The sequence below is a fragment of the Pan paniscus genome, chromosome 9 (assembly GCF_029289425.2).
Source record: "Pan paniscus chromosome 9, NHGRI_mPanPan1-v2.0_pri, whole genome shotgun sequence".
Lineage (NCBI taxonomy): Eukaryota > Metazoa > Chordata > Mammalia > Primates > Hominidae > Pan > Pan paniscus.
In genome coordinates, this window is record NC_073258.2 from 6,498,189 (window position 1) to 6,519,528 (window position 21,340).

The 21,340-nt window shown below is 42.3% G+C and overlaps 2 protein-coding genes and 1 long non-coding RNA gene across 4 annotated transcripts in view; 2 read left to right on the forward strand and 1 right to left on the reverse strand.

Annotated features, from left to right (window-relative positions):
* The first annotated feature begins 2,085 nt into the window (after positions 1-2,085).
* Positions 2,086-2,831, forward strand: LOC129393300 (RNA polymerase II subunit A C-terminal domain phosphatase SSU72 like protein 2-like). The gene has a single exon (XM_055093854.2). It carries the CDS (start codon positions 2,165-2,167, stop codon positions 2,747-2,749), a length of 585 nt encoding a protein of 194 aa, XP_054949829.1. The 5' UTR covers positions 2,086-2,164; the 3' UTR covers positions 2,750-2,831.
* A 5,486-nt stretch (positions 2,832-8,317) lies between these two features.
* LOC134731186 (uncharacterized) overlaps positions 8,318-21,340 on the forward strand; it is a 75,027-nt gene continuing 62,004 nt past the window's right edge. Inside the window, exon 1 of one of the 2 annotated variants that reach the window (XR_010113321.1) lies at positions 8,318-8,749. This is a non-coding gene — a long non-coding RNA (uncharacterized LOC134731186). Of the gene's footprint in view, positions 9,416-21,340 lie in introns of both variants that reach the window. The other variant, XR_010113320.1, reaches the window with a different exon arrangement.
* Positions 11,147-11,672, reverse strand: LOC134731184 (RNA polymerase II subunit A C-terminal domain phosphatase SSU72 like protein 2-like). Its single transcript, XM_063608076.1, has one exon. The coding sequence runs from the start codon at positions 11,633-11,635 to the stop codon at positions 11,147-11,149; it is 489 nt and encodes a 162-aa protein (XP_063464146.1). The 5' UTR covers positions 11,636-11,672.

The window sequence follows — 21,340 nt, forward strand, 5'->3', positions numbered from 1 at the left end:
GCATTTAAGAAAGCTTAATAAAACCAAGTAAGATTATTTTTTACCCAATTTTCAGTGAATCAGTGAGTGAAAGTGGTCGTAGTTGTGGTAAGTTAAATCAAGGAATAAATGTTTGCAAAGAAAAAATTATAAGGAGCTCTTCCTACTACTACACAGTTAAAAACCAACAATGACAGACACGGCAGGCTGATCTATTTTGTACTCTGATCATTATTGTCTTGCATTTGTATGATTTCCACATATTTTATGAATTTTTATTTTTCAGTAATTTGTATTCATTCATTCATTTTCCAATCCGCTGATTCCACTTTAGAGTGGCAGGTGGCTGGAGCCAATCTCGGCAGCTCAAGGTGTGAGGCAGGAACCAACGCTGGACAGGACCCCATCTGGGGTTCAGGGCACACCCTCACACTAGGACCATAGAGATGTCAGTTCACCTGATGTGCACATCTTTGGGATGTAGGAAGAAACAAGAGTATCCAGAGACAACCCACACACACATAGGGAGAATATGCAAACTCCACACAGACAGTGGCCCCGCCAGAAGTCAAATTTTTTTCTCATTAATGTTATAATAAAATGATGTTAGGTGAGGCTGGGCACAGTGGCTCATGCCTGCAATCCCAGGACTTTGGGAGGCTGAAGCGGGTGGATCACTTGAGCCCCTGGGCTTTTGAGACCAGCCTGGGTAACATGGTAAAATTCCATCCTCTACAAAAGATACCAAAGTTACTCAGGCATGGTGGTACACACCTGTAGTCCAAGCTACTCAGGAGGTCGAGATGAGAGGAATGATTGAGCCCAGGAGTTTGAGGTTGCAGTGAGCCATGACGGCACCACTGCATTACAACCGGGGTGACAGAGTGAGACCCTGTCTCAAAATGAAAAAAGAAATAAAAGGATGTTATTTGAGAACCTGCTGTATTTGCAATGTAAGAATCACCTGAAGAAGGACATAGAAAAATACAATATATTGCTTTATAGATAGATTTTGTCACTGCACCAGGGCCAAAAGTGATGTCCCTGATCTGATTTACATTGAAATAAATGTGAGCCATACATACATTTAAGAAAAATTTATAAAAACAAGCAAGGTTATTATTTACTCAATTTTTGGTGAATCAGTGAGTGACAGCAAACAGAGCTCACAAATAAATGAATCCCAACTGGGTGGGGCCCCCTTTGTGGAGAGTTGCAGCTTTAGGAATTTAATCATCTTGATGATTATTTCGATTAGTTAGGAGCCCATTATCATAATCTAATCAACGATAAGGTGATTGATTATAAAGTGACATGATTATCCTTATTGTTTGGAACCCCTTTCATAATTTTAAAATCTCTTCATTTTCTTAATAAATTTTACAAACTTTTAAGGAAAATAATTCTAAACATTGTATTTCAGTCCCGAAAACTAAGACACAACTGTACTTGAAGGCATATTAAAGTAGGCAGAGGCTTGCAGCAATTGCTGCCTTCTCTGAAGAATCATTATGATTTCAGTAATATCAAATGCAGAAAATGTTGTGTTGAATAACTCTTAAAATACCATAAGCAGATATGTTGTTGAGAATGGGATGTTTTTTGTATTGGTGAAAAATTTTGTGAACTTCTGGACAAAACTATATACAATGGTCCTGTGATTTATGCAATTGCATTTCTCGAACATTATGAAAATTAAAACAAGCAACAACACGTGTAATTTATAATTAAATAGGGTGCAGCCTTGGACATTGTCAACATGTTTATCATCCAATTTCATGTCTGAAGGTCACTGGAGAGTCCTATGACATGCTTGCAGGTAGCTTAATTGTCTTGGCCATCGTCAATAGCAGCCCCCATTCACTAGGAGAACCACCAGAGCAAACTCCAGATTTTAAATGAATCCAGACTGGGTGGTGCCACCTTTGTGGAGAGTTAATGCTTTAGGTAATTTAATCATCTTGATCCTTCTTGTGATGAGTTAGGAGACGATTATCACAACCTAATCAATCCAGAAGTCATGAAGTCTCCACCCACTAATTAAGGTGACTCAATATAAACCTGCCTCCTGTGCCTCCACATTAGCTCATTTGGAAGACCTGGGTATAGGTGGTCGTCTCCTTGGCTCCGAGTCCCTGCAGCAGCTGAGGTGCCTGTGTCTCTCTGGTTCCCAGTGGCCGCCATCATGCTCTCCTCCACACTCAGGGTGGCTGTGGTGTGCGTGAGCAATGTCAACAGGAGCATGGAGGCCCACAGCATCCTCAGGAGAAAAGGGCTAAGTGTCCGGTCTTTTGGAACTGAATCTCATGTGAGGCTACCAGGACCAAGACCCCATCGTCCTGTAGTTTATGATTTTGCAACAACATATAAGGAGATGTACAATGACCTCCTCAGGAAAGATAGAGAATGCTACACCCGCAACGGAATCTTACACATCTTGGGAAGAAATGAGAGAATCAAGCCCGGTCCAGAAAGATTTCAGGACTGCACTGATTTCTTTGATGTCATCTTCACCTGTGAGGAGAGGGTCTATGACACAGTGGTGGAAGATCTGTGTTCCAGAGAACAGCAGACCTTTCAGCCTGTGCACGTGATCAACATGGACATCCAAGATACCCTGGAAGATGCCACGCTGGGAGCTTTCCTCATCTGTGAGATTTGCCAGTGCCTGCAGCAGTCAGACGACATGGAAGACAATCTGGAGGAGCTGCTGTTGCAAATGGAGGAGAAGGCAGGAAAAAGCTTTCTTCACACCGTCTGCTTCTACTGAAGATCTGGGCTGGCTTTGTCCCCTTCCTCAGTAAGAACTTCGGCATGGGACTTTAGTCCGGATTTATTGTGAGAAGCATCTGCAAAGACCTTCCACTGAGTACTGTTTGTATTACCTTTGTACACATCACCTGGAAAGAGACTATTACCAAGAAAATATTTTACGGGAAATGAGAAGGACTAACATTTTTAAAAGCACTGAAAAATGCTTGGCATTGTTCTAGGTGCATTACATGGCATAACTAATTTAAAGCTTATATCATTCTACAAGGAAGCTAGCCCACCATGACGCCATTTTCCAGAGGAGCAAACCGAGCTGATAACGGGCTGCTGGAAAAATGATTTGTTTGAGGGTATTCAGCAGATAAATAACATTGTATAGATAAGCACCTTTTAAATAAACTTCCTTTTCTCAATTTGAGTGGTTTTTTATTAATTTTTTAACTTTTTAAGTTAGTTGAGACCAATGGAGTGTGGTATGTTAACTTAAATGTTGTTCTTCTTTAATAAGAGTATAATATTACATGTTTGAACAGATAAATGTTTTTACATATAGATTATATCTTTTTTACTAATGCTCACTTTAATAGGTAAAATCCAAGTTGGATAATCAACTACATATTATTGTAAAATTTGGAATTATCTGCTCAAATCATAGGTCATCAAATTAAATGAAATAAAAAATGTAAATAAAAAGTATATTCTTATTTCTGTTGGGGGGATTCATTTCAAGCCAATAAGCGACATGCTTCTGTTTAAACCTTATGAATTACCCTGAAAAAATAAAACCCCAAGTTGGATAACAAACCACAGATTATCGTAAAATTTGGAATTATCTACTCAAATAATAGGTCACCAAAGAAAATCAAATAAAAAAATTTAAAAAAATCTATATTCTTACTTATGTTGGGGGATGGATTTCACACCACTAAGCCACATTTTTTTATTTAAGGCTTATAGATTACACTGAAATAAGCAATCTCTCATATTGAGAGATTCAAATTGTATTAAATTTAAAATGTTTTTTGATTTGAGCATTGAGAACATCAGGTGATAAACCTAATGATGTTTTCACGGAGAAACAAGTGAAACACTTTCCATAATCCTTGGTAGTGGCACTAAAACATGTTCACTAATAGGAGAAAAAATAGATCGGAAGTAGTTGTTCAGAGTTGAATTAATTTACATGTTATCTATTGAATTAGACTTATTATGGCAACCTGAAATAACAGCAGAGATTGGCTTTCAAAAGATAATGAGTTTATTTAAATGAAGGATTGTAAACTGGAATGCACCAGGTATAACAAGCTGTAGGTGCATCCTGAGAGTTTGGGGTAAGGGGAAACTTTTAAAGGCAAAAAGAAGTCCACAGAAACTACCTTAAACCAAAGTTCATTGGTAACAGAAGCTGACTGCAGGAGTTGGCGTTAGCTTCTTGGTGGAGACAGCCATTGCTAGGCATGTGTTCTTGCGAGAACATTTTATCTGGAATGCTGCAGTCTTGAATATAATGCAGTTACAGAAATATGTGTGAACATGCAGAATGAGCAAAGTGTGTAAGACCTGCCGGTGGTGTAAAGCATGTAGGATGTGCCATAATCTCTTGTGGGTTTTAGGGAGTCGTGATAGCTCTTATCTCAGATATACAGGCATGGGCTCCCCTCCTTCATGACCCTCCAGCTCCACTTCACCTGGATCTGACGATAGTGGACTTCATCTTGGCAGTAACAACTTTCACATTTTTGGTATCAGAAACTTCCAAAGTTTTAAGAAAATATTCTTTTTCCTCTTGCAGTGTAGGTAGCAGGAGGCAACTGGAATTGGGGAAGCCAGCTGGTAGAGTAGTTCCCAGAGGAGAGGTTGGGAGCTTGGGAGAGGGAAGTGTCTGTCAAAAGGCAGAAGAATGGACACATTGGAGAGGGATGTTAGAGCTGACATGAGAGACTTCTTGATGAGAAAAGGAGGACTTTGGAATCACTCTCAGATTTCTGACTTTAAGGGTGGCTGGGTCCAAATATATAAGTGAAAGTTTTGGAGAGATAGTTTCTGTCTATTCTGTCAATGTGGCTTAAGATAAGGCCATCAGCTGGCAGTGGGCAGTCAGGATCATGATTGGGGATGGGGTGAGGATATTTGGCATAGATAATTGTTTTAAAATATGGGAATACAAACCTGAGTGTAGGTTTTTGTGAGAGCTCTTCTGAAGATAAAAGTGAGACTGTCCCATAGATACTACTTTTTCCAGCCAATCCATTTGGAAAAACATGACAAGGTGGTTGAGTTTCTCTTTTCTCTGTGTTTGGACATGGACAATGCAAATGTGACAGAAGAGCAAGGTGCAGAAATGCTTCAGGAGTTTGAAAGGGTGTAATTATAGTGATAAACCATGAAAGCTGGTTTTGGACCAGAAAGGGTGAATAAGTAGGGATTGGGCTGGAATCCATGGGTTGTGGCACAATGCATGGTCAAACAGCCCTTAGAGTTTAAATAAAGAAGCAAAAGTGAATGGAAAGATGTGGTCTTATATTTGGGGCATGACTGTTTCAGATTTTGATCTAGTGGTGAGTTTCTTGATGACTATGACCATGGGTATCTCTGGTGGGGTGTAGACAGGTGCAATTGGAGAAGAAGTGAGAGTGTTGAGGTGCTGGGTGGATAATCTGTGTGGATGCTGGAATTGCTAAGAACTGTGGCAGTAGTTGGGTGTGAGGAAGCATGAGAAGTGAGAGCTAATATCATCACTAAAAATCCAGGGTGTGGGAAGTATGGGGCATGATTATATGTTGCGCAGATATGGTAAGCAGACTTTCTAGGTTGTTGAACACCTCTAGTATTGGTTTATTGGGTAGAGGGAGGGGAGCTGTGATTGATAGTTGTAATGGTGACCTCGCGTATCTGACTATATACTATGTAGAGTGGGAAATAAAGATTTAGATTTGCTGTAATGAAAATACAATGATTTCTTGAGGAAGTAGCCAGAGAAAGAGGCAAATGGGTGTTCACATGGTTATTGAAGATGAAAAATGACATTTGGATACAAATTTCAGGAAGATTTGAAGATGAATCTTAACTATAAAAGTGAGTTATGCCAGAAAGAAGGTTATTGTGATAAGGACCAGTGAAATGAACATTGCTTTAGGTGTGTCTGAGAAATTTCTATTTCTTGATTACATGATGTATGCCTTATAATAATTTCTTAAGCAACTCCTTTATTTTGTTTGGTTTTCTGTATTTGTGTATGTGTGTTTTTTCTTCCGTTTTAAAATTACCATAAGAAGACTAACAAAGCACTCAAAAAATGAGGGAAATACTTTGTTTCATAAAAATAACTTAACATTATAAATACGTTAATAGCTTTATTTGCAATTGTTTTATTTCCTCTCTTTTACTTCCTCTCCCTCCTCACTTTCCACGTCAAATCTTCTCCTTCTCCTTCTTTCTTTTTTTTTTTTTAGTATTTCTTGATCATTTCTGGGTGTTTCTCAGAGAGGGGGATTTGGCAGGGTCATAGGACAATAGTGGAGGGAAGGTCAGCAGATTAACATGTGAACAAGGGTCTCTGGTTTTCCTAGGCAGAGGGCCCTGCCGCCTTCCGGAGTGTTTGTGTCCCTGGCTACTCGAGATTAGGGAGTGGTGATGACTCTGAAGGAGCATGCTGCCTTCAAGCATCTGTTTAACAAAGCACATCTTGCACCGCCCTTAATCCATTTAACCCTGAGTGGACACAGCACATGTTTCAGAGAGCACGGGGTTGGGGGTAAGGTTATAGATTAACATCATCCCAAGGCAGAATAATTTTTCTTAGTACAGAACAAAATGGAGTCTCCTATGTCTACTTCTTTCTACACAGACACTGCAACAATCTGATTTCTCTTTCTTTTCCCCACATTTCCCCCCTTTCTATTCGACAAAACCGCCATCGTCATCATGGCCCATTCCCAATGAGGTGTTGAGCACACCTCCCATACGTGTTGGTGGCCTGGCAGAGGGGCTCCTCACTTCCCAGACGGGGCAGCTGGGCAGGGGCGCCCCCCCACTTCCCGGACGGGGTGGCTGCCGGGCAGGGGCTGCCCCCACCTCCCTCCCAGGTGGGGCGGCTGCTGGGCGTAGGGGCTCCTTAGTTCTCAGAGGGGGTGGCGGGGCAGAGACACTCCTCACCTGCCAGACGGGGCGGCTGCTGGGCGGGGGCTGCCTCCTACCTCCCTCCCAGGCGTGGCGGCTGCTGGGTGGAGGGGCTCCTTACTTCTCAGCAGGGGCGGCGGGGCAGAGACACTCCTCACCTCCTAGATGGGGTGGCGGTCGGGCAGAGACACTCCTCAGTTTCCAGACGAGGTCAGGGCCGGGCAGAGGCGCTCCACATATCTCAGATGATGGGTGGCCGGGCAGAGACGATCCTCACTTCCAGGACCGGATGGCTGCTGGGAAGAGACGCTCCTCACTTCCCACACTGGGCGGCCGGGCAGAGACACTCCTCAGTTCCCAGATGGGGTTGCGGCCAGGCAGAGGCACTCTTCACATCTCAGATTGGGTGGCTGGGCAGAGGGGCTCCTCACATCCCAGACGATGGGGGGCCAGGCAGAGACGCTCCTCACTTCCCAGACGGGGTGGCGGCAGGGCAGAGGCTGCAATCTCGGCACTTTGGGAGGCCAAGGCAGGTGGCTGGGAGGTGGAGGTTGTAGCGAGTCGAGATCACGCCACTGCACTCCAGCCTGGGCAACATTGAGCACTGAGTGAGCGAGACTCCATCCGCAATCCCCCCACCTCGGGAGGCCAAGGCGGGGAGATCACTCGTGGTCAGGAGTTGGAGACCAGCCCGGCCAACACGGCGAAACCCCTTCTCCACCAAAAAACACAAAAACCAGTCAGGCGTGGCGGCGCGAGCCTGCAATCCCAGGCACTCGGCAGGCTGAGGCAGGAGAATCAGGCAGGGAGGTTGCAGTGAGCCGAGATGGCGGCAGTACAGTCCAGCCTCAGCTTGGCATCAGAGGGAGACCGTGGAGAGGGAGAGGGAGAGGGAGACCATGGAGAGGGAGAGGGAGAGGGCTGAGCCTCCTTCTTCTTCTTTTTTGAGACAGTCTCACTCTGTTGCCCAGGCTGGAGTGCAGTGGTGCGATCTTGGCTCACTCACTGCAACATCCGCCTCCCATGTTCAAGCAATTCTCCTGCCTCAGCCTCCCAAGTAGCTGGGAGTACAGGTGCACAGCACCACACTTGGTTAATTTTTGTATTTTGGATTACTGGTGTGAGCCACAGCTCCCGGCCCCATGTCCGATCTACCCCAAGGTGTGACCTGGATTGTGTAATCACCATGTGGCTTGTTTGTGGTTTTACACAAGTCTAATCCATGAAGCAGAGAATGTAATACTTCAAGCTCAGTCTGTTGGTTGAAGCGAGTCGTAAGGCAATGTCCCTGGATAGAAGGGGATGGGTAATAGACTGCACATCATGATGGGGGAATGGCACGTGTGTTCAGCAGAGAGAATGGCTGGCAGCTCTTTTAACAGATGGGCAACCATACCTGATAAACTATCAGATTGACAAATGTTCAAAAGGTTGACACTATACACTGCTGGCAAGTTTGTGAGGGAAAAGGCATGTTTGCCCGTCGTAATGAAAAATGTTACAAGCTCTATGGAGGGCATCTTGAATATCTAATAAATCTAAAAACATGTTTACTCTGTCTTCCAAGTAGCCTTATAAGTAGCTAGGACTCAGGTGTGTGCCACCACACTTCGCTAATTTCTCTTTTTTATTTTCTTGTAGAGATAGGGCTTCACTGTGTTGCTCAGGCTGGTCTTGAACTCCTGGCCTCAAGGCGATTCTCCTGCCTCAGCCTCTCAAGGTGCTGGGATTATAGGCATGAGCCACTGTTTCTGGCCTATACGTCTCTTTGACCACAGTAATCCTACTTCTAAAAATTAACCATAAGGTCTATCAGCAGAATTATCCGACTGAAGAAGTGAGAAAAAAAGAACAAAAAAGAAAAGAAAGAGATCCTCAGGTACTGGAGGAACAATATCAAAAGGTCTAACAGATGTGTAGTTTGGGTCTCAAAATGAAATGAGAGAAAGAATGGGACTGATTTTTGTTTTTGAGGCAATAATTGTGAAATTATTCAAATAAGGTAAAAAGCTAAAATATTACAGATTGAAAAAGCTCACAGAACTTCATGGAGGCTTAAAAACAAAGCAAGTTGTATGTAGATGCCTCCCAATCAAACTGAAAATTAAGACAACGGGGAAAAATTTAAATGTAGCCGAAGGAGGCAGGACAGAAAACACTGGTACCTTAGTAGCATCAAGCACACTTGATTTTGATTACTCTCGTCATCCTCCAGTAATACAAACAGGATTATCTGGAGAAGTTGTTGATTCTGAAGCTGGAAATATATAAGATGAACCTGGGGCATCTCATAATGCCAGAGTGTTTCCTTTTCCATGAAAAATGAAGTAAAACCAAACAAACACCACGATGGGGCACATGAAAGGGCCCAGGAGGCAACTGAAAGTGCTTGCGATGGCCAAAACAGAAAGTTTGAGCAACAAAACAAAGCAGGATTGAATTGTAACCCCACATAGAAAAATAAATATCCAAGATTCCATACTGCTATGAAGAAATAATTGAATAAATTCATTAATGAGGGGGAGAATAGACACATCTGTGAGGAGTAAGTCCATATAATTTACATGGATAATCCACCCACAAGGAAGTAGGGCACAAGTCCTCACTCCTTAAATGCGGGCTGCACATAGGGACTTTTTCTAAACAGTCCAGCATGGAAAATGGGAAAAAGGGTAAATTCACAGTGGAGAAGGCTGATGAAGTGGAGCTGGAAGGTCATCAAGGAGGGGAGCCCATGCTTGTGTCTTTGAGATAAGAACTATCACAACGACTCTCTAAAACCCACGAGAGATTATGGCACGTCCTACATCCTTTACACCATCAGCAGGTCTTACACACTTTGCTCATTCTGCATGGCCACACATATTTCTATAACTGCATTATCTTCAAGACTGCAGCATTCCAGAGGAAATGTTCTCGCAAGAACACATACCTAGCAATGGCTGTTTCCACCAATAAGCTAATGCCGACTCCTGCAATGAGCTTCTGTGACCAATAAATGTATTTCAAAGCAGCTTCTGTGGACTTCTTTTTGCCTTTAAAAGTTTCCCCTCACCCCAACCTCTCAGGATACACCTGTGACTTGTTATACCCGATGTATTCCTGATTCCAGTCCTTCATTCAAATAAACTCATTTTGAGAGCTAATCTCTGCTGTTATTTTAGGTTGCCGTAATAAGTCTAGTTCAACAGATAACATGTCAATTAGTTTAACTATGAACAACTACTTCTGATCTATTTTTCTCCTATTAGTAAACATGGTTTAGTTCTACTACCAAGGATTATGAAAAAGTGTTTCAATTGTTTCTCCTTGAAAACATCATTAGGTTTATCACCTGATGTTCTCAATGTTCATATCAATGAACATTTTGAACCTAATAAAATTTTCACTGTGAAACATCCATTTTTTTCAGTGTAATTCCTAAGGTTTAAACAAAAGCATGTCGCTTAGTGGCTTGAAATGCATCCCCCAAACAGAAATAAGAATATACTTTTTATTTACATTTTTTATTTCATTTAATTTGATGACCTATGATTTGAGCAGATAATTCCAAATTTTACAATAATATGTAGTTCATTATCCAACTTGGATTTTACTTATTCAAGTATTAGTAAAAAAGATATAATCTATATGTAAAAACATTTATCTGTTCAAACATGCAATATTATACTCTTATTAAAGAAGAACAACATTTAAGTTAACATACCACACTCCATTGGTCTCAACTAACTTAAAAAATTTAAAAATTAAAAAAAACCACTCAAATTGAGAAAAGGAAGTTTATTTAAAAGGTGCTTATCTATACAATGTTATTTATCTGCTGAATACCCTTAAACAAATCATTTTTTCAGCAGTCCATTATCAGCTCGCTTTGCTCATGTGGAAAATGGCGTCATGGTGGGCTAGCTTCCTTGTAGAATGATATAAGCATTAAATAAGTTATGCCATGTAATGCACCTAAAACAATGCCAAGCATTTTTCAGTGCTTTTAAAAATGTTAGTCCTTCTCATTTCCCATAAAATATTTTCTTGGTAATAGTCTCTTTCCAGGTGATGTGTACAAAAGGAACACAAACAGTACTCAGTGGAAGGTCTTTGCAGATGCTTCTCACAATAAATCCGGACTACAGTCCCATGCCTAAGTTCTTACTGAGGAAGGGGACAAAGCCAGCCCAGATCTTCAGTAGAAGCAGACGGTGTGAAGAAAGCTTTTTCCTGCCTTCTCCTCCATTTGCAACAGCAGCTCCTCCAGATTGTCTTCCATGTCGTCTGACTGCTACAGGCACTGGCAAATCTCAGAGATGAGGAAAGCTCCCAGGGTGGCATCTTCCAGGGTATCTTGGATGTCCATGTTGATGACGTGCACAGGCTGAAAGGTCTGCTGTTCTCTGGAACACAGATCTTCCACCACTGTGTCATAGACACTCTCCTCACAGGTGAAAATGACATCAAAGAAATCAGTACACTCCTGAAATCTTTCTGGACCGGGCTTGATTCTCTCATTTCTTCCCAAAATGTGTAAGATTCCGTTGCGGGTGTAGCATTCTCTATCTTTCCTGAGGAGGTCATTGTACATCTCCTTATATGTTGTTGCAAAATCATAAACTACAGGACGATCGGGTCTTGGTCCTGGTAGCCTCACATGAGATTCAGTTCCAAAAGACCGGACACTTAGCCCTTTTCTCCTGAGGATGCTGTGGGCCTCCATGCTCCTGTTGACATTGCTCACGCACACCACAGCCACCCTGAGTGTGGAGGAGAGCATGATGGCGGCCACTGAGAACCAGAGAGACACAGGCACCTCAGCTGCTGCAGGGACTCCGAGCCGAGGAGACGACCACCTATACACAGGTCTTTCACATGAGCTAATGTGGAGGCACAGGAGGCAGGTTTATATTGAGTCACCTTAATTAGTGGGTGGAGACTTCATGACTTCTGGATTGATTAGGTTGTGATAATCGTCTCCTAACTCATCACAAGAACAATCAAGATGATTAAATTACCTAAAGCATTAACTCTCCACAAAGGTGGCACCACCCAGTCTGGATTGATTTAAAGTCTGGAGTTTGCTCTGGTGGTTCTCCTAGTGAATGGGGGCTGCTATTGACGATGGCCAAGACAATTAAGCTACCTGCAAGCATGTCATAGGACTCTCCAGTGACCTTCAGACATGAAATTGGATGATAAACATGTTGACAATGTCCAAGGCTGCACCGTATTTCATTATAAATTACAAGTGTTGTTGCTTGTTTTAATTTTCATAGTGTTCGAGAAATGCAATTGCATAAATCACAGGACCATTGTGTATAGTTTTGTCCAGAAATTCACAAAATTTTTCACCAATACAAAAAAAATCCCATTCTCAACATCATATCTGCTTATGGTATTTTAAGAGTTATTCAATACAACATTTTCTGCATTTGATATTACTGAAATCATAATGATTCTTCAGGGAATACAGGAATTGATGCAATCCTCTGCCTCCAAGTACAGCTGTGTTTGAGCTTTTCTATACTTAAATGCAATGTTTAGAATTTTTTTCGTAGTTGTATAATTTATCAAGAAAATAAACAAGATTTTAAAATTATGAATGGGGTTTCAAAAAATAAGATAATCATGTCACTTTTAGATTGATTATATTATGATAATGGACTGCAAAGTAATTACAAGAACAATCAAAATGATTAAATTCCTAATTCAGTAACTCTCCACAAAGGTGGCCCCACCCAGTCAGGATTGATTTATAGGTGAGGTGTGTTTGCTGTCGCTCACTGATTTACCAAATATTGGGTAAATAATAATTTTATTTTTTTGAGGAGTCTCGCTCTGTCACCTAGGCTGGAGTGCAGTGGCACACTGTCGACTCACTGCAACCTCTACCTCCGAGGTTCAAGGGATTCTCCTGTCTCAGCCTCTCAAGTAGCTGAAGACTACAGGCACGCGGCACCACACCTGGTTAATGTTTGTATTTTTAGTAGAGATGGGGTTTCACCATGTTGGTCAGGCTGGTTTTGTACTTCCCACCTCAAGTGATCTGCCCGCTTTGGCCTCCTAAAGTGCTGAGATTACTGGTATGAGCCACCTCACCCGGCCCAATTTTACTTGTTTTTATTAATCCTACTTAAATGTATGTATAGCTGACATTTATTTCAATATAAATCAGATCAGAGACATCACTTTTGTCTTTGATGCAGGGACAAAATCTATCTGTAAGGGAACATATTGCATTTTTCTATGTCCCTCTTTAGGTGATTCTTACATGGCAAATACAGCAGGTTCTCAAAGAACATCTTTTTTTTTTCTCTCTCTTTTTTGAGACACAGTTTTGCTCTGTCACCCTGGGTGGGGTGCAGTGGTGCCATCATGGCTCACTGCAGCCTCAAACTCTTGGGCTCAATCAATCCTCCCACCTCAGCCTCCTGAGTAGCTGGAACTACAGGTGTGTACCACCATGCCTGGCTAATTTTTTTTTTTTTGTATAGGATGGGGTTTCACCATGTTACCCAGGCTGGTCTCAAATTCCTGGGCTCAAGTGATCCACCCGCTTTAGTCTCCCAAATTGGTGGGTTTACAGGCATGAGCCACTGTGTCCAGCCTGAAATAATATCATTTTATTATAATATTAACTTAAACAATTGACTTCTGGGAGGCCAATATCTGCGTGGGGTTTGCATATTCTCCCCATATCTTTGTGGTTTTTCTCTGGATACTCTTGTTTCCTCCCACATCCCAAAGATGTGCACATTAGATGAACTGACATCTCTATGGTCCCAGTATGGGGGTGTGCCCTGAGCCCCGGATGGGATCCTGTCCAACGTTGGTTCCCGCCTGACACGTTGAGCTGCCGACAGGTTCCAGCCACCTGCCACTCTGAACTGGAATCAGCAGGTTGGAAAATGAAGGAATGAATACAAATTATTGAAAAATAAAAATTCATAAAACGTGGTAATCATACAAATGCAAGACAATAACGATGAAAGTACAAGATAGATCAGCCAGCCTGCCGTGTCTGTCATTATTGATTTTTTAACTGTGTAGTAGTAGGAGGTGCTCCTTACAATTTTTTCTCTGCAAGCATTTATTCCTTGATTTAACTTACCACAACTACGACCGCCATCACTCACTGACTCACCAAAAATTGGGTGAATAATAATCTTACTAGGTTTTATTAGGCTTTCTGAATTGTATGTATAGCTCACATTTATTTCTAAGTTTAATACTCTAAGTGTGTTGAATCTTTATTTAGAAGTTTGGTGATGTTTTTGTGACTCTTGTTCATATCAATTAGCCTATGATAAAATTAATTTTATTATACAGCATTTCACTTGAAGTCATCGTTTTGGGCGCGGTGGCTCATGCCTGCAATCCCAGCACTTTGGGAGGCTGAGGCGGGTGGATCACCTGAGGTCCAGAGTTCGAGACCAGCCTGGCCAACATGGTGAAAGCCTGTCTCTACTAAAGAAATACAAAAAATGTTCCGGGCGTGGTGGTGGGTGCCTGTAATTCTGGTTACTCTGGAGGGCTGAGGCAGGAGAATTGTTTGAATCCGGGAGGCGGAGGTTGCAGTGAGCAGAGATCATGCCATTGCACTCTAGCCTGGGCGAGAAGAGTGAAACTCCGTCTCAAAACAAACAAACAAACAAACAAATTAGTAAACACCTGAAAGTTTCTCAAAGTGTGTTCGCAGACTAGCAGCATTAGCATTAATTGGGAACTTGTAAAAATGAAAATTTAGACCGCAAACCACTGAATCACAAACTCTAGTGGTGAAGCCCAGAGATCTGTGTTCTTTCCTTTACATTTCCATGAGTTGTTGTTCAGGTTCACATAAGTGATAATGTTTGGAAAGTCTTCTCTCAAGTAGGTTTCTCTGTGTGGGACACAGGAGATAAACTGAATTGCTGTGTATCTTTCCTTCACCCTGACAGAGGGGCCACATCTGGGCTGGGTACAGGATTGTTGGGCAGTAGTCCTTCCTCTCAGTAGTCCTTAACTGCTATGCCACTGTCCGTTCCGGCGTTGGAGATAAAAAGTCTAATTCCAGCATCATTCTTCTCCTGTAGATAATATGCTCTTTTTAAAAATATATATATATTTATTATACTTGAGTTCTAGGGTACATGTGCACGACATGCAGGTTTGATACACATGTATACATGTGCCATGTTGGTGTGCTGCACCTGTGAACTCATCATTTACATTAGGTATATCTCCTGATGCTTTCCCTCTGCACCCCCCCCACCCCACGACAGGCCCCGGTGTGTGATGTTCCCCTTCCTGTGTCCAAGTGTTGTCATTGTTCAATTCCCACCTGTGAACAAGAACCTGTGGTGTTTGGTTTTTTGTTCTTGCGATAGTTTGCATGATGGAACTAGAAATACCATTTGACCCAGCCATCCCATTACTGGGTATATACCCAAAGGATTATAAATCAGGCTGCTTTAAAGGCACATGCACACGTATGTTTATTGCTATTCACAATAGCAAAGTCTTGGAACCAACCCAAATGTCCATCAATGATAGACTGGATTAAGAAAATGTGGCACATATACACCATGGAATACTATGCAGCCATAAAAAAGGATGAGTTCATGTCCTTTGTAGGGACATGGATGAAGCTGGAAATTTGTTCTTTTTAACTGGATGTTTGTAAGATTTTTCTCTTTCTTCTTAGAGTTCAAAATTTTTACTAGCAGATGCCTCAGTGTTTCTTATTTCTCTTCACTCTAGTCCAGTATTTCTCCATTTTTTCATCAATCCCCAGTTATGGAGCCATTTTAGACACTTTTTTCTAATTGCCATCTCATAAAATTGTAATAGTAATGCCAGCTACTTGGGAGGCTGAGGCATGAGAATTGCTTGAGCCTGGGAGGTGGACTTTGTAGTGAGTTGAGACCATGCCACTGCACTCCAGCCTGGGTGACAGAGGCAGACTGTGTCTCAAAAGTAAATAATAAAAAGGTCTATTAGATCCATTTGGTCCAATATTGAGTTTAGGTCCTGAATATCTTTGCTCTTTTTCTGCCTTGATGATCTATCTAATCCCGTCAGTGGAGTGTTGAAGTCTCCCACTATTTTTGTGTGGGATTCTAAGTCTCTTTGTAGGTTTCTAAGAACTTGCATTATGAATCTGGGTGCTCCTGTGTTGAGTGCATATATATTTAGGATAGTTAGGTCTTCATGTTGAATTGAACCCTTTACTGTTATGTAATGCCCTCCTCCATTCTCAGGAGATGAGCGTGGTGCAGAAGTTCTGGGATCCGGGAAATAATGAAGTATAATAGATAACCAACTTTTATCATGTCTGTATTTATTCAGTGCCTGACTGATAATCTAGCACATAGTAAGTACACATAGTCATTCTTTCCCTGCCTCTCAGGTTCCATTCTCCCCATCTCTAAATTCAGTTTCCAGAGTAGGAAGATTTACTCCCATTTTTGTTCCTGCAGTACCCTCTAATTAATGGCTGAAATTGTTTCAAAAATAAAATTATGTGACAAGAGCCCAATAGAGGCGTGTGTCTGGGGTCTGCTGGGCTGCGCGGCTGCGGCAGGGAGAGAGAGGTGCTGGTGCGGGCTCTGGGTCGCGGGAGACCAGAGGCGCCGCCGCCTCCGCAGACAGCTCCGCGATGGACATAAGGTTTTTAGTGAGAAGAATTTCTAAAAAAATTTAGGGTTTCCTCCTTGGAAGAATTTTACAAATAAGACATCAACTTGGTCACAGAGAAGGATCTTGACGTTGTAACCGGTCCTGCATCCCAGTCAAGGCTCTCTCTGGTAGATGAGGATTCTCTGTGTATCACCACAAAAACCCCAGCTTGCTGGAATAATAAAACTGTGTCTGTAGTGGGTGTTTTTCTCTCCCTTCCAAAAAAAATCCCTAGTAAGACTTAAAGCTTAGTGGAGAAATGGTTAAGTAGATCAAAGCCATTGTATTTATATTTTTGAATTATGTATAAGAATAATCTTATGTATTTGTTACTTTATGATCTTGTAATATTTAGATAATTTGGCATATTATAGTACCTACCAGATATAGTGCTTAACAGATTTCAACTTTTATTTATTTATTTTTAAAAATAGAGTTGGGGGTCTCACTGTTGCCCAGCCTAGTCAAGAACTCCTGGGCTCAAGTGATCTTGCCTCGGCCTTCCAACGTGCTAGGATTATAGGAGTGAGCCACCATGCCTGACGTCAACTTTTAAATGTGCATATTAATAATTACCAAGAAGTAATTTTAAATTGAAATGTGTAATAATATATCAGCAAGTTATGTTAACAACATGTATGAGAACCTCACATCCACTATAATTCTAAATTTATTTTATTAGATTATAAGAACTAGTTAGAAACTTATTAAAACATTTTTAAAATGAAAATCAAACTATATATTTAAGGAAATCAAAACTGTAATTATTTATAAACATTGTTTAAATTTTTTATGAGGATTTATTAACTAGGTTGTAATGGCTACTTAAAAATGACTGGTAACATTTTTTAGAAAGTTTTAAAACTGAACTTAAAATATAAGAAATAATAAGATTTTTAAGTATATTTTATTTCTGAATCAACTGTTGACTTTAAAAAGGGCCGACAACCATGCAGTGCAGCTTTCTGTAAGAACCTCAATGAACACACATGAGAAAATGTAGCTTAAAAAAAGGTTCACTTTTTAAAGGACATTACTGATGTCCTAAAATATACTAGGTATATATTGTTGCTTGGGTTTTTGAAGTTGTTTGGATGAAATAAACTTGGGTTCAGTCACAGAATACAAGATTGTCTACTGATTTCAGATGATAATGTGTCTGGAGAAGATGAGCCTTCTCAAAGGCAATTGCGGAAAGACATAAGGTAATTTTGAGGACAACATTTTTTTTTTTCTAGGATAGATGAAAACGGAAAAAAAGTAGTAAGAATGAGAAAGATGTTTATAACATTTTAAAAACCCTCAAAACTGACTATAAAGGAAAACCATTTTAACAGAAGCTGAAACTACATGCATTTCAGACTTATGCAGTGTATTTAAGTCACACTGGCCCCTTAGATGTCCCTACAAGCGCTGCAGACATCGGGGAGGCCTGTGGAGCGACCAGTCCTCACCTCCTCCGGCTCTCAGTGCCCCATCTGCCAGCTGTCACAGTGCTGGTACACTCTAACAAGACCTCCCTGGGGCTCAGGGATAAACAGAGAGAAACACAGTAATACTATGATACTAGAAATACTGGCTTTTAAAGTATGGTACTGTTGATTATCTTACGACAGGAAGTTCTGTCGTATCTGAGATATGGCTCTGAAAGAATTCTTGATCTAGGTATTTCCCATCTCTAGAGGGCGGTGATATATTTGAAGCAATCACTTAATTACAACAGCTCTTTCCTCCTGTACCCTGCCACATTGATTGTCAATAACTCAGAATTTCCGAACTGATAAGGGATGGCTCTCTGTGTCTTCTGACCCCCCAGAGAGCTCATAGTGGTGTCTTTGGATGCCTGCATCCTGTCCTGCCTCCTCCCCACCTTACTGTGGGGCTCACACAGTCAATGGCCATAGAAGAGCCACTGCAGTCCCACCTGGATTCATAGCACCAGGAAAGGAGCAGGCCTCTTTCAGCTAGCCAAAGAAACACTTCCCCCTTATTAGGGAAGCTGCACAACAGACTAAAACCCGCTCCAGGAAACAGTGGACAGGGGACTCAGGTGGGTGTGGAGTGTGCGCCTCACTCCCCAGGAAAGCAGCGCTAGGGCCCTTTCCCTCAGAACTCTGTGACGCGCATTGCTTCTGGCCAAGGAGGGGAAAGTTCTTTCTGGCCCTCCTCAAACTCTTATTACAGACCCTCCCGGAATTGCTTATACATCTTCTTGGCCCCTTTCAGCTTCACTCTGGTGATACCAGTAGGTCACTGACCCAGAACGTGGCCCCCGAACTCTGGTCTTGAGGTAGTGTTGGTGGCGATGGGCTGTTTGGGGTCAACTGACTTTTACTTCCTTCCAGGCACGGTCACTGAGCATGTGAAAATATGCTGGCTTTCCACCTAGTGACGAGCTACATTATCTCTGAGTGAGAGCAGGACATTTCACCTTTGAAATGGCAAGTGGAAAGAACAGGTGGAGGTAATCAAGGACACACACACACACACACACACACACACACACACACACACAGGCTAATGAGAAACAGGAGGAAAAGGGGTGGTGGGCAAACAGTGGAGGGAAGTGAAGGGGTGGGTGATGAGGAGGTGAAAGGAAAAAAAGGATCTAAATGGAAAACTAGAACTGAAAGAAGGCAGGATGCAAAGGGAGAACAGCAGAGGGCAGTTGCCGCAACCACAAATCCTTCCCACACTTACCACGCACACAGGCCTTTCTCTGCGTTTGATTCCCGAAGCTCTTCATGGTCATCATCTTCCTGTGGCTGAGGGCCTTGTCCCAGGTCTTCATCACCTTGCCCCAGGGTATCTGGGAGAACCTCTCCATGGATGAGTCCTTCAGGAGGAACCTGAGTTTCTTCTCTATGTCAGCTCCTCCAGATTCTGTAGCAGTGGCTCACGCAGGTGCTTTGGCCACGCCTTTCCAAGGTTGGCCTCAGGCACTAGAGTCTAGAAGGAACAGAAGAAACAGCAGAATGATTTAGTAGAGAAGTCACCCTCTCTCTAGTCAGAGAAAGGGCTTCTGGAATCAGCTGTGTGACTTCCTTCTCTCCATGCCCTCTGCCATTTTCCTGACCCCACCTGGGTTACCAAACAGGCTCCTGACTGGTCTCCCCAATCCCCATTCTTGCCCTTGCAACGAATTCTTTATATTGTGGCTATAGTAAGCTTTCTAAAATGCACATCTAGTTATTTCATTTCACTTGTTAAAATCCTCAGCACCTCAGGATAAAATCACAATTTCTCAGCAATTTTACTAGGCTCTGATAGCTTCACCTCAGGTGACCCATGCAACCTCAGTGCCATTACTTCCCTTGAATGTTTCACCTTCCCTTAAGCACCTAAGAATAGGCCCTTCTTTCTCTTCCTGTCTGAAATTTCCATAAGCTGTTCTTCCATTTCTCTGAACGTCTTTCTCCTTCATTTCGTAAACCCCTACTCACACTTCAGCCCCCAGGTTGGGGTTAGACATTACCTCCTCCAGAAAGCCTTTTCTGATCCCCAGAGATTACGATGGTTTCTCCTTGTAAGTTCTGCCATCCCAAGATGACCCCATGTTAGTATTTACCACTGTGTTGATTAGATTGTGAACAGCTTGAGGGGACAGAATGTCTTATACCTAAGTAGACCCAACATTGAGAATACTATGGAGTACACTTAAGGCGCTCAAAAAATGTTGCGTGAATGAACCATTAATCGACAAGTGACTCGTGGTGTCTCCATCCCACTGCTTCCTCTCTCTCACCACCATCTTCACTGCTAATGTCATGTCCTTCAACATTGATCAACATTGATAATGTCGTGTCCTTCCTCCCACCCCACGGCTGCTTCTCACTTAGCAGCATCTTCATCATTCATATTGTTCATCTCTTCCTTTCTGAGGTGATTCTCTCATCAAGCCCTCTATTCAAATGGTAGTCGACATTGTACCAATGACATCAAAACTGGAGGGTATCAGGTATGCCCTCCTCAACATCCCAGCACCCCACCTTCCAACTTGGACTCATCAACACCTATATTCTCCACAGAGGCAGTGAGACCTACTGGCTAAGGGCTTGGGACATTTTTTTGATATGGAGTCTCCCTCTGTCACCCAGGCTGGAGTGCAGTGGCCCGATCTCAGCTCACTGCAACATCTGCCTCGTGGGTTCAAGCAATTCTCCCACCTCAGCTTCCCAAGTAGCTAGGATTACAGGCGTGCACCACCACTCCCAGCTAAGTTTTGTATTTTTAGTAGAGACGGGGTTTCACCATGTTGGCCAGGCTGGTCTCTAACTCCTGACCTCAGGTGATACACCCACCTTGGCCTCCCAAAGTGCTGGGATTACAGGTGTGGGCCACCGTGCCTGGCCAGGCTCAGGACTTTTAAATCAGACAGACTGGGTTCTGAGTGGTAATGACCTTACACAATATCTTCATTTCTTAGTCCCTTAGTGGGGAATTCCATGTATTTCCTGGTGTTGCTCCTAAAGGAGAGAAAATACCTGAAGTCTTATTACACATACTAGCTAAGAGTGCCAACTCAGTAAACTAATTATTACTTTATTCTTGGCTACTGAATAAAGTGTTCCTATTTTTCAAGATCACCCGCTACTGCCCTTCAAACCGTTTCATCCCATCTAGGGCCTTGCTACATAAAATATCCTTCAGAATTTATATCATCTAAGTCTCCTCAACATGAAAAACACACCAAATACGTCCTGTCTTCAAAACAACCAGCACAACATTCTACATGTGTCAGGCCCTGCCTCAAGTCCAAATCTCATCTACCCTCCCCCGACAAGCCTATTTTCTGAAGGAGCATTTTCTCTACTTGTTCTGT

What these genes read in the sequence shown, in the direction of transcription:
- LOC134731184 (XM_063608076.1), bottom strand. Translation starts at nt 11,635, where the DNA reads ATGCTCTCCTCCACACTCAGGGTGGCTGTGGTGTGCGTGAGCAATGTC.
- LOC129393300 (XM_055093854.2), top strand. Translation starts at nt 2,165, where the DNA reads ATGCTCTCCTCCACACTCAGGGTGGCTGTGGTGTGCGTGAGCAATGTC.